At 35.9% G+C, this 17,377-nt stretch overlaps 1 protein-coding gene across 1 annotated transcript in view; it reads left to right on the top strand.

Annotated features, from left to right (window-relative positions):
• LOC125037932 (ammonium transporter Rh type B-like) overlaps positions 1-16,727 on the top strand; it is a 20,626-nt gene extending 3,899 nt beyond the window's left edge. The window contains exons 2-11 of the mRNA XM_047631168.1: positions 4,006-4,077; positions 7,731-7,801; positions 11,167-11,350; positions 11,793-11,943; positions 12,368-12,509; positions 12,697-12,860; positions 13,163-13,300; positions 13,803-13,936; positions 14,358-14,539; positions 15,010-16,727. Of these exons, the coding sequence (XP_047487124.1) occupies positions 4,006-4,077; positions 7,731-7,801; positions 11,167-11,350; positions 11,793-11,943; positions 12,368-12,509; positions 12,697-12,860; positions 13,163-13,300; positions 13,803-13,936; positions 14,358-14,539; positions 15,010-15,167 (1,396 nt within the window). The 3' untranslated portion in view covers positions 15,168-16,727. The remainder of the gene's footprint in view (positions 1-4,005; positions 4,078-7,730; positions 7,802-11,166; positions 11,351-11,792; positions 11,944-12,367; positions 12,510-12,696; positions 12,861-13,162; positions 13,301-13,802; positions 13,937-14,357; positions 14,540-15,009) is intronic.
• Positions 16,728-17,377: the final 650 nt, after the last annotated feature.

The following is a 17,377-nucleotide window of genomic DNA, read 5'->3' as shown; positions in this document are numbered from 1 at the left end:
TCAGTGATGCTCTTAAATCTTTTATTCTCCTTTTCTTCTTTTTGTGGAAGAAGATGATAACCTACTTAGCCCTCCTCGATGATAAAGCTAAACTCGGCTTTACCGTCTCAGGCGGTTTTTGGTCTGAAAAGATAAACGTTTTCTGCCGTTTTACTGTCCGTGCGAGAAAACACACGTTCTTTGACTTAAAGCATTTCGGTTAGATATAGATACCCGAGTACAGAGGTTTCTTCATTATCAGCGTTATCGTTATCTTAAATGGTTGTTGGGGATGGCTTATTTTTTATCTATTCTATCATCTTTTCCATAGGGTTTACTGCGATTTATCTGGTTGTCTGTGAGTTCGTGTGCGGGATGGAAATTCGAATGCAAAATTATTTTCAGTTACCTTGCATTTATCGTCTCTTTTTTTCTCTCGCATTTTGTTAACTAGAGGACATAATTCTTCAATAAATTTCAAGGAAGTGCAAATCTCTATAAACAGAGAGATGGATACGGGAGGTACGAAAGTGGATATAAAATCTTGCCTGGATTTAAACTGATGAATATTTACACGAACAATTGTTAGGACATTGCATTTGGCAGTTGTATGTGTGGTTGTGTATTCCAAGTAGGCTTACTGAAGCTACAGTGAGATAACCAGTATCTCATATTCCTTCATATTGTCTTTTCTAGGGATCATATGTATAATGTATATGAAAGATTATTTATTTTACTTCTCCACTTAAACGCTTGTTTGTGGTGTGTCTTTCACATATCATCTCTCTCCATTGTGTAAACATACGAAAAAAAAGAAGTCTGTAATATTTGTATGACATGCCGAAAATGTTCGATTATGAATTATGGATTCAGCAAAGTTTGAGCAACAATCAGAATTGCATATGCCACTGCAGAATAGCATTGTACTATCATGAGTGCATGTGAAATCGCCGATTGGCTAGAGCTTTAATTTTTTCAGCCATTCAGCGGCCAGCATTCGATCGCACGATGAGGGTGCGCCACGTGGAAATCGCGCGCGAATCTTATTCAACGGCCATCGTCCACAGAGCGTTATTGCTTGTGTATTCAAAATGCGGTTTATGCAAACGAGACAGAGGACTCGCGAAGCGTAGTACAAGTATTTCTTAATCATTCCGTGTGGTTATGTCGCGGGCATGATGAAGGTACTAAAGTATGGTTCCTCAAGGTCGGAACTAAATCCAAGACGGGTCTGAGGGGGATGGCTTCGCATAGTCGAGTAGAAAGAGGGTTTTAGGTATGGGTTCAATTAGCGTCGATTTGTTGACTGGTTATTCTTAATATGGCTTTTATATTTTCCTATTGATATACTTTATCATATAAGTAAGAACGATTTTAATATCAGAATCTGTATTATTAATAGGTAATATACACATAGCTTTATTTTTTCTCGCATGTTCTTTTTCGCGTTCGTTTGCAAATTCATCAGAATGTTCAAACGCCTTGGACATCAGCTACTGACTGCATAGAAGATCATGGAGTATCTGCACGACACATAAAAAAAAAATTGTACGTAGTGTTTGCATAACAGTCTCATAATTATGCATTGTTAACACGTACTGTCGATGAACTCTGTCTACTGTAAAAGTATGTGATGGGATATATACATAGAATATTTATGAACAAATGCGCTCTATCACTTACACTTAGGATGTTTTAAGAATATCCAAACTTTCTATCTCTCTCTCTCTCACTCTCACTCTCTCTCTCTCTCTCTCTCTCTCTCTCTCTCTCTCTCTCTCTCTCTCTCTCTCTCTCTCTCTCTCTCTCTCTCTCTCTCTCTCTCTCTCTCTCTCTCTCTCTCTCTCTCTCTCTCTATGCACGTTTATCCGTTAATAAACTGGATTTTCTCTAAGCATTTATCCTCTCGAAAACATTCAAGTCGTTCTTGTTGCATACGTACCCTATGAACTTCACCTGATCGGGTTGCTAAGTAATTAAAGCAAGACTTGACTTGCATATAAAATCGAAGAAGATAAATTTTCATACCAATTTATTCATGGGCTTTATTTACGATGATTATGCTAATCAAATGACAATCAAGTTTACTTTATGGATTGATTTGGCGTTATTGAAATCGGGTACCCATTTTCTTTCATAACGAATTCCACTGCCGTGATGCACATTCGAGTGTTCAACATGCCTACGACAAATAATAAAGAAAATTATGATGAAATAAATAAATAAGGACGCATATTAGCCTGTAATTGGCATTCTGAACTGGCGTCCTTCTACAGTAGACCCGGATCTAGCTACTTGGGCCAATAATTCAGATTGCTTTGATTCACTTGACTTAAATTCCTGTGATGGATCTCTGGACCTGCGCTCACATCATGACAGATTATGTGTACTTTACTCTGTTGTGTGCGTTACGGCTTTCTATGCATGGGGGGTTGAGAGAGAGGGGGAGGAAGAGGGAGAGGGAGAGATAGGAGGGAGGAAGAGGGAGAGGAGGATTGAGAGAGAGAGAGAGGGAAGGAACAGTAAAAAGAAGAAAGTAAAATAAAGACAGCAGGGACAAGGGCAATCAGAAATACTGCGAGACAACGAAACATAACACAAATTGGCCACCTATATAACCAGCCACACACACACACACACACACACACACACACACACACACACACACACACACACACACACACACACACACAACGATCACTTCATATCCGTTAATGAACTCAAAGGCCATACACTGCGGCAGATGAAAGGAGCGAAAGTGATCTGTCCTAACACCTAACATATGAGGCTTAAGGACAGGTAAACGGTATACGTTGTGCCGCCTAACACAACACATATTGATAGGCCTAACAGTGCTTCGAGATGTTACACTTGGGTTTGTCTAAAGGAACAGTACTTCTCTTGTTCTCTGCGGAATCTTGTCTTTATATATATAGATATATAAATAGATATATATATATAGATAAATAGATAGATAACAAGGATGAAATGTTACTATTGTGGAAAAAAATATGCGAAGGAGTACCCGGCGCCAGACTGTCAGAAGACTAGGGCGCCGCTGTCTGTCCTGGCTCCGTTTGTATCATTGAAACGAGATATCTTCTGTTACACCAAAAAGAAGTACCACTGCGTAGAATTATTTCACCTTTCACACTTTCGGCAAGGCGTTCTTTTTTACGTCATCGTTTAAACTCCGCCTCTTTAGCCTGAAAACAAGCCTGAAATTCGTTACCTCGTTTCTATTGTGCTTATTTTTTTCACCAGAGAAACCTAGTCGTGCTTATATCTTACAACGGAAATGCATGAAATATATTTCTATATCATTTTGTATCCAATCAAAGAAATAAATCATGGACACAGATTATTTTAGTTGTTGATATCTTCGATTTTGTATACTGTCAATAACGTGTGCTTGTATAAAGTTTGATCATGTAATATGGCTTTGACAGCAATGGATATTATAAAATTTGAGATAAATTTTGTGAGTATATATAGAGATTAGGAAAATTAGATTAAGAAAAAGTCAATATTGTCTCTGTTTTCCTATTCATCTTTGTCTACACGTTTGTGTTTTTGCGCGCGCGCACGCACACACACACACACACACACACACACACACACACACACACACAGATATATATATATATATATATATATATATATATACATTGTGTGTCTGTGTGTATGTATTGTTCTTGCTGTAATCGTCAACCTCGGAATCAGATAGTCATCTCTCGCAAAAATCTGTATTACAACAGTTGAGCACTTTATTAATGACTTTCTTGTTTGTTTTGAAAATATATCATATGTTTTCGTTATCTTATGCCCAATTTTTGTATTTTTTTCTTTTATTTCTCGTCCGTTATTTCATTTTCTTTTATTTTCATTCTCTCTCTCTCTCTCTCTGTCTCTCTCTCTCTCTCTCTCTCTCTCTCTCTCTCTCTCTCTCTCTCTCTCTCTCTCTCTCTCTCTCTCTCTCCTTTATCCATATTTCGTCATTATTAATCACAATCTCCTCTTCCACAGATACCACCCAGATGCCGACGCTCGCCAAAACCCCCTGGTCAACGGAACGAAATTGGAGAACAAACTGTCTAAGTAATGAGAAAGAGAGAGAGAGAGAGAGAGAGAGAGAGAGAGAGAGAGAGAGAGAGAGAGAGAGAGAGAGAGAGAGAGAGAGAGAGAGAGAGAGAGAGAGAGAGAGAGAGATTGTTTTAAAAAAAAAATTACAGAGAGTGCGAAAGAAAAAGAGAGAGGAAAGAAGAACAGCAGAAACGAGAATAATCCGAAACACTGACACGGAGAAACTTCAACAAATCCCCCTCTATTGAACGCGGTCGCAAGCAACGATCACCTAATGCCCGCTAATGGACCCAAAGACCCTTCACTGTGCGGCAGATTAAAGGGAGGAAGGTGATCCTGATGACGTGAATACCGGATCAGGTCGGCGCGGTTTCAACACAAAGACTGCCTTTTCATTTCATCTCTCTGTTGATGAGTTATTCGGGAAAGAGAAGGCAGCAATTATCCCATTCTCTTTCAAGGCGCCATATTCAAGGGTGAATTTTCTTACAACAAACTCGAGAGATAGCGGAAGGAGAATTTAAGAGTGCTGAGGAAATTCTCTCGTGCTATTACCACATGCGAAAGTGTTTTTCATCCGTGTGTTAATGATATTCAAGGAAAAAAGAAAGCAAAAGTCACTGTGACTTCTTTGTTTTTAAGAACCCGAGAAGGCGCGAGTTTCACATTAAAAGAAATTTATAAAAATCGGCATATCAATTTTCTATTCAATTTATAATAGAAGCCCCCTACAAAAAATGCGGCAACACTGCTCATCAAAGGACTCTAAGGACCTACAGTAATTACTAAAGCAGAGTGGCGTCTTGAGAGAAGGTACTGTATTCTGTGCGCGAGGGAAGACGCGGCTGTGGTATCAAGGAACGAACCGAGTGTTGTTAGCTGAAAACTTTTTTTTCTCACTCCTACACTGTTATAAATTAAGCATTGCACAATGGAACGTTTTCGTCAAAATACCGTACTTAGCTTTATATTATGCGTTTTGTTTCGTTTTTCGTTTCCGTTTGTTTGTTTTTTTAGACCTCACCCATGCCGGGTTAATATGATATCAGTTTTTCTCATACTTTTTTCACTTCAAGCTCCACTTAGAGGAACTTCAGCATTCAGTACTTTCTTCAGTACTCTCTCGAACCCTTCACGAAAAACAGTATTTTATTCCATTATGGCTACCAATCAGACTTGAATTCCATGCCGTTACATAACCAAGCTGTATATAGCAATGTTTGTCTCAGGTGGCCGACTGATTCGTGGCTGAGTCACTGATAATACCCATCTTATATCTGGGTCGCTTCCATCCGGTTTAGGCTTTTACTAATTGTACTTTTACTAATCGTTCAAGCACCGGTAAATTTGTAATGGGACATAGTACAAGGACTATTAAACTTTTGCATAGGGATGATACTCAGAATTGTACAATAGTCTCTTTTGCGGGATATAGGCTCCGTGATTTGTGGTCGGTGTAGAGGCAGACTTTTTTTTTTCGATATTCTTTCTTGTTTAGAATTTTATTAGAGTACTTAATACATATCATTCATATATGTAATTGTGGTGATAACACAGAGATAATACACTGTATATATAAAGGAAAAGTCGCTGACGCAGGAATTCATCACTGTCTCACTGTGTCATTGTTTACGTCTAAACCACGTGTTAGAGGAATCTGTAGGTGACATACAGAGTAGTCTTTTCAAGGGAACCTGTGATATATTAGATTAACCTGGACTTTTTGCGTTGTCGCTTAACGAAATATTTCATATACATTCTCAGCAGATAGGATTTTGTGCTATTTTAGATTACTTCTTCCTTTGAAACTAACGAGATTAGCGAGTTTGTGATATAGAAGACGCCACTTTAGACACTTCAAGTTCGTTTAATAAAATCGTGTAACCTCTTGAATGCAACGTGAGGTGAAATTGCAAAACGTGCGGCGAACTAATGAGACTCGAAACCATTTTAGAACATGAAAACAAACGAAACTAAAATGGCGGCGTGGTAAGGTTAGGCTCCCGTACCACGACACCCCCATATTTGTATAGGACACCCGCATGCCATACTTAGGATCTACTACAGGATTTTTATAACATTTTTATGTCAGTTATGATATAAAGCGCTCTTCATTTTCTTTTGATGTCCCATCTTTTAGTCGAATTTAGTATCTTTGGCGTCCCGGATATGTGCGCGAAAATTTTGCCATTCCGAAGTGTAAGCGCAAGGTAATAATAATTTGAAGATAAAAAAATAACACGAAATATAGCTTTCATTTAAGCAAAGGTCACATATGTTTTGAGTGGTTTTAATGAATGTTAATCGTTCTTTCTTGTGAAACCGAGATATTCACGCCGTAGTTACAAACAAAAGAAAGATGCCATGCGTACCCCTTGACCCGCAAAAGTACAAAGTCTCACAGTGGAATCCAATCCCCTAAAGCAATCCATATAGGAATGTTTTTACACGCTGCCCTTATGTGTCACTTACATATGGCAGTGTATCACAAGCGTCGATTCTGATGATGACACATGACAGTCATTCAATCTGATCTGATTTTTTTTATGACCACCCGCGGAGACCTTGTCCGGGTACTGTATTCTGGTAACGGTATTTCGTTTTTTTTTTTTTCTTTTCTTTTCTCTTTTTCTATCTCTTATTGTTTTCTTTTTCTACATTTATGTTTTAGTTAGATCCCTTTAGACTAGCTTATATATATAAATATATATATATGTATATATATGTACTTTTTGCATTCACAATTGTTAGATCTCTCTAATGCTGGATTTTTTTCTTGCCCTTTTTCGTATTTATAGTGATGATTAGTATTAACGTAACCATTCTACAGTTACTTCTCTTTTACTTCCATTTACTTCCAAATTAATATGAGTCAAGTTTTCAGTTGATGTTTACCTAATTACCTGCAGACAAATCACCAACAACGCTGAAACATTAGTATTGTGAAAAAAAATGTGTATATATCTTACGGCAAGGACTACCCACCCGGCGCCAGACTCTCTGTAACATCACCAGGCGCCGCTGTCTGTCCTGGCTCCGTTTGTGTCACTGTAACGAGCTAAGAAAATCTTGTTTAATCTGAAAAATGCTTCGCTCCGGCAAAGGGGGAGAGACATGGAGAATATTACGTCGTTAATCGGATCTTATAGACACAGAAAAAGATAAAGATATATGAACATTTCGCTGTGTGTGCTTATGTGTGTGTATATATATATATATATATATATATATGTATATATATATATTACATATTATATATATATGTACATATATGTGTGTATATGTATGTGTGTGCATATATATATAATATATATATATATATATATATATGTATATGTATATATATATATATATATGTGTGTGTGTGTGTGTGTGTGTGTATATATAAATAGATATATAGGTAGATAGATAGCTTGACAGATATGTACACACACACATGTGTGTGTGTGTGTGTATATATATGTATATATATGTATATATACATATACATATATATACATACATATATATATATATGTGTGTGTGTGTGTGTGTGTGTATCTATCTATCTATACATACACACACACATATATATTTTTTTTTTTTTTTCCTTACAGACTTGAAATATCGAAATCAGTGATTGTTCTTCTCGCAAAAGATGTGTATTAACCTCGATCTCCTTTCCCCAGATACCACTCAAATGCCGACAGCCCGGACACCACGTACGAGACGAATTGGTCTCACACCAAACTCTATCCATGTGAGTTTTTTATGTTTGTTTTTTTTTTTTTCGTAGGTTAAAAAGGTTTTCTTTATTTATTTATCTCTCTCTGTCTTTCTCTCTCAGAGACAGAGACACAGAGAGAGAGAGAGAGTTAAAAGGGTGAAGGGAGAGAAAATTCGCTTTTCTTTCCTCTGTTTCGAAAAGGCAGTATTATTAGATTATAAATAATATTAGGAGAAGTAGGATAATGCCTGCGTTTTCTAAAAGAAATACAGAATGGTGAAAAAGTGAAGTATATATTTAACTGACTCTGACCTTGGTTTACTAAAATAGAAACTGAAAAAGTGTTCGTTTTGTCAGTAGCGAGTTCTTTCGAATAGTATTTTTAACATACTATTTTATAAAATGTGTAATTAGCTTTTGGTTTTCGTTGGTGCATTGTATTAAGATGTGGTACATTGTTAACCCCCAACATGTTAACAGCGGTAACTAAATGGAACTATATAGCTTGTGATATCTACGTGACGGATGAATACAAGGCAATATTACCTATTTTTTGCAAGTATAAATTATGTCTTTACCTTCTGTTTATTTTTTCCCGGTAAGCGTTAGATTAGAATATAAATAGCGTTCCTCTCAGATACGCAATATTCATCGTAAATACGTAGTGTCCCCTATTTTTGAGACTTTTTAAAAATGTGTTTCTTTGTTATTATAATCGGGTCAAACTGTAGGGATCGTTAGGTTAAATTGTGGTTGTATCCCATAATGGTAAGATATATGATAATGCTAATAGTAATTATAAGAATAATTAACAGTATCCTTATCATTATAATCATCCCATTATAAGTTATCATGACTATCAGCATAACCACACCTGTCATCATTATTATTATCAATATCATTATCGCTATTTATACTGCTTTTACAGTGAGTCTGAGAATGTCGCTTAGCACTTTCTTCCTTCTTGTGTAACCAGACACCCAGACTGCTTTCTTTGTTTTATGCAACAAGGGCAACTAGAACCAGATATTCATCAAATCTGTTGTTACAGTTTTTGTGTATATGCATACATACACACATACATACGTGTATATACTCATACATATACATATATATATATATATATATATATATATATATATATATATATATTATACATATATATATGTGTGTGTGTGTGTGTGTGTGTGTGTGTGTGTGTGTGTGTGTGTGTGTGTGTATGTATATGTATGTATACACATATATATAATATAAATATAAATATATATATATGTGTGTGTGTGTGTGTGTATTTAACTGTATGTGTGTGTGTGTATAGTGTGATATATTTATATATATATATGTATATATATAAATATATATATATATATATATATATATATATATATATTTATGTGTCTGTGAATGCACATGCTCATACGCATGTGTTCTGCACGTGCGGACGATAGATATAAATTTCCATTTTTCCGTCCCTTCTCTATCTCCTCATTCATCTCATTTTCTTTCTTTCTTACTGTCTTCCTTCTACTTTTTATTTTCTTCCTCTTTCCCATTCATTCGTTTTTGTCTTGTTAATCTTCAGTTTCATAATTCCTTTTTATTCTTTCGCTGTTTATCCTTCCGTTTTCTTTTTCTTTATTACTTATCTTCGTTCTCATTCTTCTTCTTCTCTATCTCATTATTCCTCTTTTCAATGTTGAAGGTGAAAAGTGCAAGTGACAAATATTTGTTTTCAAAAAAATATATATATATAATTTAACGGATAATTTTGCTCAAATAATTGATATATAGTTTAACTAATATTTCTACTCAAAAAAATATCTTATTTAAATATTTTTTATTCAAATAATGATCATATGATTTAACAATTATTTTTTGTGTGTGAAGGGAAATCGGAATTGTATCATTATATTTTTTGTTTTTTGCTCGTCTTTTGTTTGTTTGTTTGTCTATTTTCTTGTTTTACTGAAATGGTTAGTTACGTTGTTTTTGTGATTAAAACTATTTGAACTATTTGTCACTTAATCAAAACGTATATAGTATAGTGTGTTTGTTTGTGTGTGTGTATGTGTGTGTGTCTGTGTGTGTGTGTGTATCATTATTATCATCATTATCATTATTATTATTATCATTATCATTATCATTATTATTATTACTATTATTATTATTAGTAGTAGTAGTAGTAGTAGTATTACTATTATTACTGAAAAAAGTAAACAGCAATATGATTGAAAAAAAATCTACTTATTGAAAATGTTTCCGCCCGGGATCGAACAGAGGACCTTACCCGTGTTGAAGCGCACGTGATAACCACTACACTACGGAAACGCTTGTTAAGGAGTGGATTTAATATGTGATTCTTATTAAACTAGTTGTTTGTTGTTTGAGTTTTATGTTTGTTTTCAAAGGTCTGTTTTTTTGTTTTTGTTTTTTCCTCTCTTCTCTTCTCTACTCTTTTCTACTCTTCTCAACTCCTCTCTTCGCTTTTCTTCTTTTCTCTCCTTTTCTCTTCGCTTCTCTTCTCTCCGCTTCTCTCCTCTTCTCTTCTCTTCTCTTCTCTTCTATTCTATTCTCCTCTGTTCTCTTCTCTTCTCTTCTCTTCTCTCCTCTTCTCTCCTCTCCTCTCATCTCCTCTCATCTCCTCTCCTCATCTCTTCTCTCCTCCCCCCTCTTCTCCTAACCTCTTCTCTCCTCTTCTCTCCTCGCCTCTCCTCTCCTCTCCTCTCCTCTTCTCTTTTCTTGTCTTCTTAATTTCTCTTCTTTTCTTTTCTTTCTTTCTTTATTGTATTTGAAACAGAATCATGCTTGGGCAGAGAAAACAATAAATGAGTAAATTATAAATAAGAAATGGTCGATCAACTAAACAAATAGGTGAATACTTGAGTCGGTTAATTAAAAGGACAGTTAATTAAATAAATATTTAATAAGGTCGATTAAACAAATATTTAAGTCCGTTAATTACACAGACTTTCAAGACAGTTAATTACACAGAAACATTTAAGTCGTTTGATTACGCCGATAATCAAGTCAGTTAATTAAGCACTCAGGTCAGTTAGATTAACCAATCAAGTCGGTTAACTGAATAAATACTTAGATCGGTTAAATAAAGAAATTGAAGACGCTGGATAAAAATTATATATATATATATATATCTAAATGAAAATTGAGGTGAAATACACACACGCCACATATTAATACACGTATTAATTTCAGTACACGTATTGATAATTGATATTAGTACTCGTATTAACCATTAATGTTAGTACTTAAATTAATCATTAATATTAGTACATACATTAACTATTGATATTCGTATACATATTAATCATTAATACCGAGACACGTATTACACATCAATATTAACACACATGCTAATCACTCTTCCCTTCGCCTTCCAGTGTTCCAAGATGTACACGTCATGATATTCATCGGTTTCGGATTCCTGATGACTTTCCTGAAGAAATATGGATTTTCCTCCGTCGGCATCAATTTCCTGGTGGGCGCGACGTGCCTGCAGTGGGCGCTCCTCGTCAATGGCTTCTTCCACTTGCACTACAACACAATCATTATCGATCTCAATGCGTGAGTGGGGATTTATAAGTCGTATTTGAAAGCTGGGTTAGCTGGGTAAATGGAGGTTTGAGAAAGTTGTCTGAGGTGATGGCAGTGACTAAAAAAGAAATGATATAGATATATAGTTCATGTATATACATATAGACCTATGTATTTATGCATATACACATAAAGATGCTTAGATAGATTGATTGATTGATATAGATTTATGTATGTGTGTGTATATGCATGCATGTATTATTAATATTTTAATACTATTATGATTACTATGATTACATTGTATTTGTACTACTACTACTGTTATTTCAATCATTATTATTATTATTATTATCATTATCATTTCTTATCATTATGATCACTGTTGTTGCTACTACGAACACTGTTATAATTGTCTCTATCACAACTACTATCATTATTAATATTACTCTCATTATCACCACTACTCGCACAGTCTCTTAGCTGCCGATTTCACTGCCGCCGCGGTGCTAATTAGCTTCGGCGCCGTGTTAGGGAAGACGACGCCGACGCAGCTGATCATCATGGCCTTGATCGAGATCCCCATCTTCGTCATCAACGAGGTCATAGGCAGGCAGTACCTCGGGGTGCGTTGTCGTCGTCCTTGTGCTCTTGTTTTGTGGTTCTCTTGTAACTTGTATTAAGAAAAAGGGACAGTTATAATTACTATAAATACTTCTTACTTGTGTTTACATGTAGGGCAGAAAGTTATAAGTGCTGTAAATGCTACGGATTGATAAACGGCATATAGGAGAGAAATTATGATTACTACAAATACTTCAGATAAATATTGACAGATGGGAAAGAAAATTATAAGAACGACAAATAATTCAGCTTCATTATCTATATATAGGAAAGAAAAGACATTCCCTCGTAAGTCAATAAAAAGGACCTTCTTTATATACATATTTATCTATCCATTAACTTACATATACATAGAAAAAAAAAAACATTACCTCGTAGGCCGATGGAAATTACCTATATAAACTTTTTTCTTCTATTTCCATTCAGGCTATTGACATGGGTGATTCCATGTTCGTCCACGCCTTCGGGGCCTACTTCGGGCTGGCGGTGAGCTTCGTTCTCTACCGCGAGGACCACAGCACGGAGAAGGAAGGGTCGTCGTATAGGTCCGATTTGTTCGCTATGATCGGTAAGTGGTCTACGGTTCTCTGCTTCTCTCTATGCACGAGTGTGCTCGTATATATATTTGTTCGTTTTTTTCCTTTTTTTTTCCCCTTTCTCATTGCCTCCCTGCCTCCGTGCCTTTATTCTCTCCTCTGCCATAATTCTGTTGTTTATTTACGTCGCTCCCCCTCACCCATATGCTGTGATTGCAGGCACGGTCTTCCTGTGGCTGTACTGGCCCTCGTTCAACGGCGGGGCGGCCCCTGGAGACGACCAACACCGTGCCGTCATCAACACCTACATGGCCCTTTGTTCGTGCACCCTGACCACCTTCGCTATCTCCTCCCTTGTCGACAAAGAGAAGAAATTCAATATGGTAAGGAATTTTTTATGTATATGTATATATATATGTATGTATGTATATATGTGTGTATATATATGAAACATTTAATGTTTTTGTTTTATTTTGGTTTGGTTTGATGAAGGACCTGTGATAATGTTTGTTTGTTTGTTTTGTATAATTTTCTTGTTGAAAGAGAAAGGTTTAACATTTGCATTGATTTTATATTGTTTCAGACACGAGATATTCATCCCTCTTTCCTCCCCTTTATCTAACATACAAACAAAGACTGACCTTATTTTCACGACTTACTATACCCAAACGTTTGTGTTCCCCAGGTGCACATTCAGAACAGCACCCTGGCCGGAGGTGTGGCCGTTGGAACAGCAGCCGATCTCATGATCCATCCTTGGGGTGCCGTCCTCATTGGAATGCTCGCGGGCACCATTTCGGTCCTTGGCTATACTTATCTCACGGTGAGAATTTCGAGCGTTTGTCCGTTTGTATGCAGGATTAATGGAAAAGTTACGGATGGATTGGTGTGAAAGTTTACGGGTCGGAAGCCCATGGGCCAGGAAATAGTTGATTATAATATGGTGGTGATCCTTTTCAGCATCTGGGTCTACGTTGGAATCTGATTTTTCACTAGTGCGATCTGTCATAGAAAATAAGGTTTTGCATCGGAAGGATATTCGTTTCATTCATAAGTTTCCTACATTTACATATTTTGAAGCTGTTTCTTTCATCTCTTTCTCACTATAAATACGCGTACATACATGCATATATGTGTGCGTGTACGTGCGCACACACACACACACACACACACACACACACACACACACACACACACACACACACACACATATATATATATATATATATATATATATATATATATATATATATATATATGTACATACATATGACTTATCTTTTAAAAATCCGAGGACTAGTACCGACCCCCTCTTTCCGCCGCAGCCATTCCTGGCCTCCCGCCTCCGGATCCACGACACCTGCGGCGTCCACAACCTCCACGGAATGCCTGCGATCCTGGCTGCCATCGTGGGCTGCATCGCCGCCGCCCTCGCCTCCGAGGAGACCTATGGGCCCAGGTGAGGCAGGAAGGGCGTGAGGGAAGTGGTAGTCGTTTTTTTTTTTTTTTTTTTTTGGGGGGGGTGGGGAGGGGGAGGGTGTAATTTTAGATTTGGGGATGATTTTTCATTGTTTTGTGGGAGGGCTTTTGTATTATGCTTGATGGAAATGGCGTTTTGAGTGTGTGCATACATACACACATACATACATGTATATACTCATACAAATACATACTTGTGTGTGTGTGTGTGTGTGTGTGTGTGTGTGTGTGTGTGTGTGCATGTGCTTGTGTGTGTACTCTGCTTGCACATATTTGCGCGTGTGTGTGTATTTATAAGTGTATGAACGTGCATGAGTGCATGTACGTGCTCCTAACATCAACCAATCAACCAGATTACCCACACTGTCCCCACTCCAACGAACTCCCCCGCCCTCCCACAGCCTGTACGAAATCTTCCCGAACCGCGTTCCTGCAGCCGACACTGAGGACTTCCTGCGCCTTCAGACCAGCCTTCCCGACCTGGAGGCCGGCCCAGGCTACTCGGCAGGAGGCCAAGCCGGGAACCAGATCCTCGCTCTCCTCATCACGCTGGTCATCGCCGTCGTAGGAGGGGTCATCACAGGTCAGGATTTTCGAGTTCGAGTCGTTTCTCCAGGTTGTCAGTTTCTACTTTTGTTTTTCTCTTTTTTTTCTTTTTTTTTGTTTGTTCTTTTTCCAGAGTGCTTTGCGGAAAATCAACTCTTCTACAACATTGTTTGTCATGTTTTATTGTCGTGTTATTTATCCTGTTGAATTATTCAAGACTAAAATGTTTGTTTATTATTTACTGTTGTAACGTATATAATATAATATAATAATATAACATGTATAATATAATCACAACGTTCTCAATTGTACTAGATGTTATTAAATGGTCTACTATCACCGAGTACCCTCTTGTACCATGTACAACAGTTTTTTTTTGTTTTTTTTTTATTATTATTATAATTCCAATTGACAATTTTCTGCTATACAGTTTTTATTATACTCTTTACGAACAAACAAGCATTGCACCCTTTCTCACAACAGCAATTTCTATCCCAATTCCCCCAGGCTTCCTCCTCAGGCCCGAAATCTGGGGAAGACTTCGCACAGACGATCTTTACGAAGACGAAAAATACTGGATAATTGAGGGGGAGGAAGAGGAACACCAGATGAGCAGCGTGCACATCCCTATGACGTCACCAGCTGATAACGGAACATCTAAGTAGAGAGAGAAAAAACAAGTGAAGTTGGGTGTGTCTTCGAAGCGCATGTTTTTTTTTGTGTTTTTGTTTTTTGTTTTTGTTTTTGTTTCCGTTTGAGGATACATAGGTGTGTGTTTGTGATACTTGGTTTGTGTATTGGGTGATATGTAGATATTTGTGTGTGTGTGTGTGTGGATGTGTGTGTGTGTGTGTGTGTGTGTGTGTGTGTGTGTGTGTGTGTGGAAAAGAATGTTGGATTTGGTTTCATATTTTAGAAGAAAAAGGGAATTTGACCTGATTTTTTTTTACATGGAAAGTTGATTGTTCAGTTTAGCTTCATCTTGAAAAAATAGGTTATTTGACCTCCTTTTTTTTTGCATAGAAAGTTGACTCTTAACTTTGGATTCATGTAAAAAAAAAAAAAAAAAAAGTAATTTGACCTCTTGTCTGAATGTTGAATGTCACTTCGAAGCTAACAAGATTAGACTATTAGTGTAGAAGTTAGTATATATCGTGAATTAATGGATCATAGTATAATTTTTCTGTAAAAAAAAAAAAAAAAAAGCATGATTTGAATAATGATAGATAGTGTGATGATGTGGACCTAATTAAATAAAAGGTCATTGTGATGATAATGAACAATTTATGGAGGAAAACTTTGAAATATACATTTATCTTCGGCTATAAAACGACACTTCTTAAGATTTAATGACTATAGATAAATTTACATATATGTATGAAAAAAAATATATAAGTGTAAGGTGTCTTTACACGATGCTAAAATCATTAACCTAAATATTGGGACGGATTTTAAAGCATTAAGCAGGTATACTCATAAATTTCTATGAAGTTTCTCTTGTGAGAAGTGTTAGATAACTTTACTTTTAAGGATAATGACTTTAATGTAATTTCGTTAGGGTAACGTGCCAGTATACTTTATATAAATTTTAGAGTATTTGCATCATTTTTTTTTTTTTTTTTTTTTTTTTTTTTGCTCTTCAATTTATTAGAAATAGGTGTGGAAGATGTTTTAATTTTGATTTTTTGTAAGAATTATTCTGTAGTGTGATGGATGTGAGAACTCTGAATATTTTCTGATTTTTTTATACTTGTGTGTGATTACTTTTGAATGGAAAATGTAAAAGACAGCAGTGCTTTTGGATAAATTACTAAGCTTTAAGCTTAACTTTGTTATGTGCAAATTATTTTTTTATTAAGACAAATGAGCTGAGTAATAATATCATAAGATTTATGAATCTTATTCGAGAAAACTGTACTTTATTAATTGAACTATTTTTTTGTATTTCTCTTTTTTCCCGGTAAACAAAAGACATACCAATATTTCTCACGAATTGAGGTATGTCTTTTTTTCAACTCTCCAGATTTAAACATATCTCCTTTTAGGTTATTCTATGAATCCATGTTTTTTTTCCGAATACAACAAGGAAATAACCAAAGGAAATGTTAATGCAGGATTACATACCCAAGATATTTTGAAATAACCTTTACACATATAGGCCTATTAGTCATTCTCTAGATTTACGTGTATCTTTCTAAACCCAAATCAATAAAAATATAAATAAAGTGTTATTATCTTCCCTATGTAAAAATCATGTTTTTTATTTAATTAATACATATAGAATGAAAATTCAAGTTCTCTATATGTTATATATTAATTAATATATGCATTAATCCCAAAAAATATCAGCTACGGATTATTTGTCTCCGGTCTGGGTCTGAAATAAAAATACTCGACACAATAATTCAGAAGATAAACTCACAAATACTTTTCCACTGATGAAAAAGAACAGTGGAATGCATAATTTTCTTCTGTGTCAAAAATACATTATCATTGCAGCGGTAGAAAGAAAACCGCTATATGCGTGACTAATTTTCTTTATTGAGCTTTGCGAGAAGAGGTTTCATCTCATCTTTTAGAGCACTGTATCCATTCGCTACGAGTACCTATTAAAGTTATTAGTAAGGTTTTCCATCTATTTGAGAACGTTAATATCAAAATCACGACAAATGTTCAAAGACGAGTCATTTCATTTCCCAGAATCTACATGTATACCAGCGATGGATAAATTATGTGTATATATGTTGGTCATGATACATTTGCTATGTAAGAGGATATTGAAGCCACAAATCCATGTAAGAAAGATGAAAGATATATTATCAGTTTACTAGAGCAAAATACATTACGGAAAATATGTGCAGCGCTTTCTATGTAA

Source organism: Penaeus chinensis, chromosome 3, assembly GCF_019202785.1.
Source record: "Penaeus chinensis breed Huanghai No. 1 chromosome 3, ASM1920278v2, whole genome shotgun sequence".
NCBI classification, from domain to species: Eukaryota; Metazoa; Arthropoda; class Malacostraca; order Decapoda; family Penaeidae; genus Penaeus; species Penaeus chinensis.
Note: the sequence above shows the minus strand (reverse complement) of the source record. Positions and strands in the feature narration are given on the sequence as shown.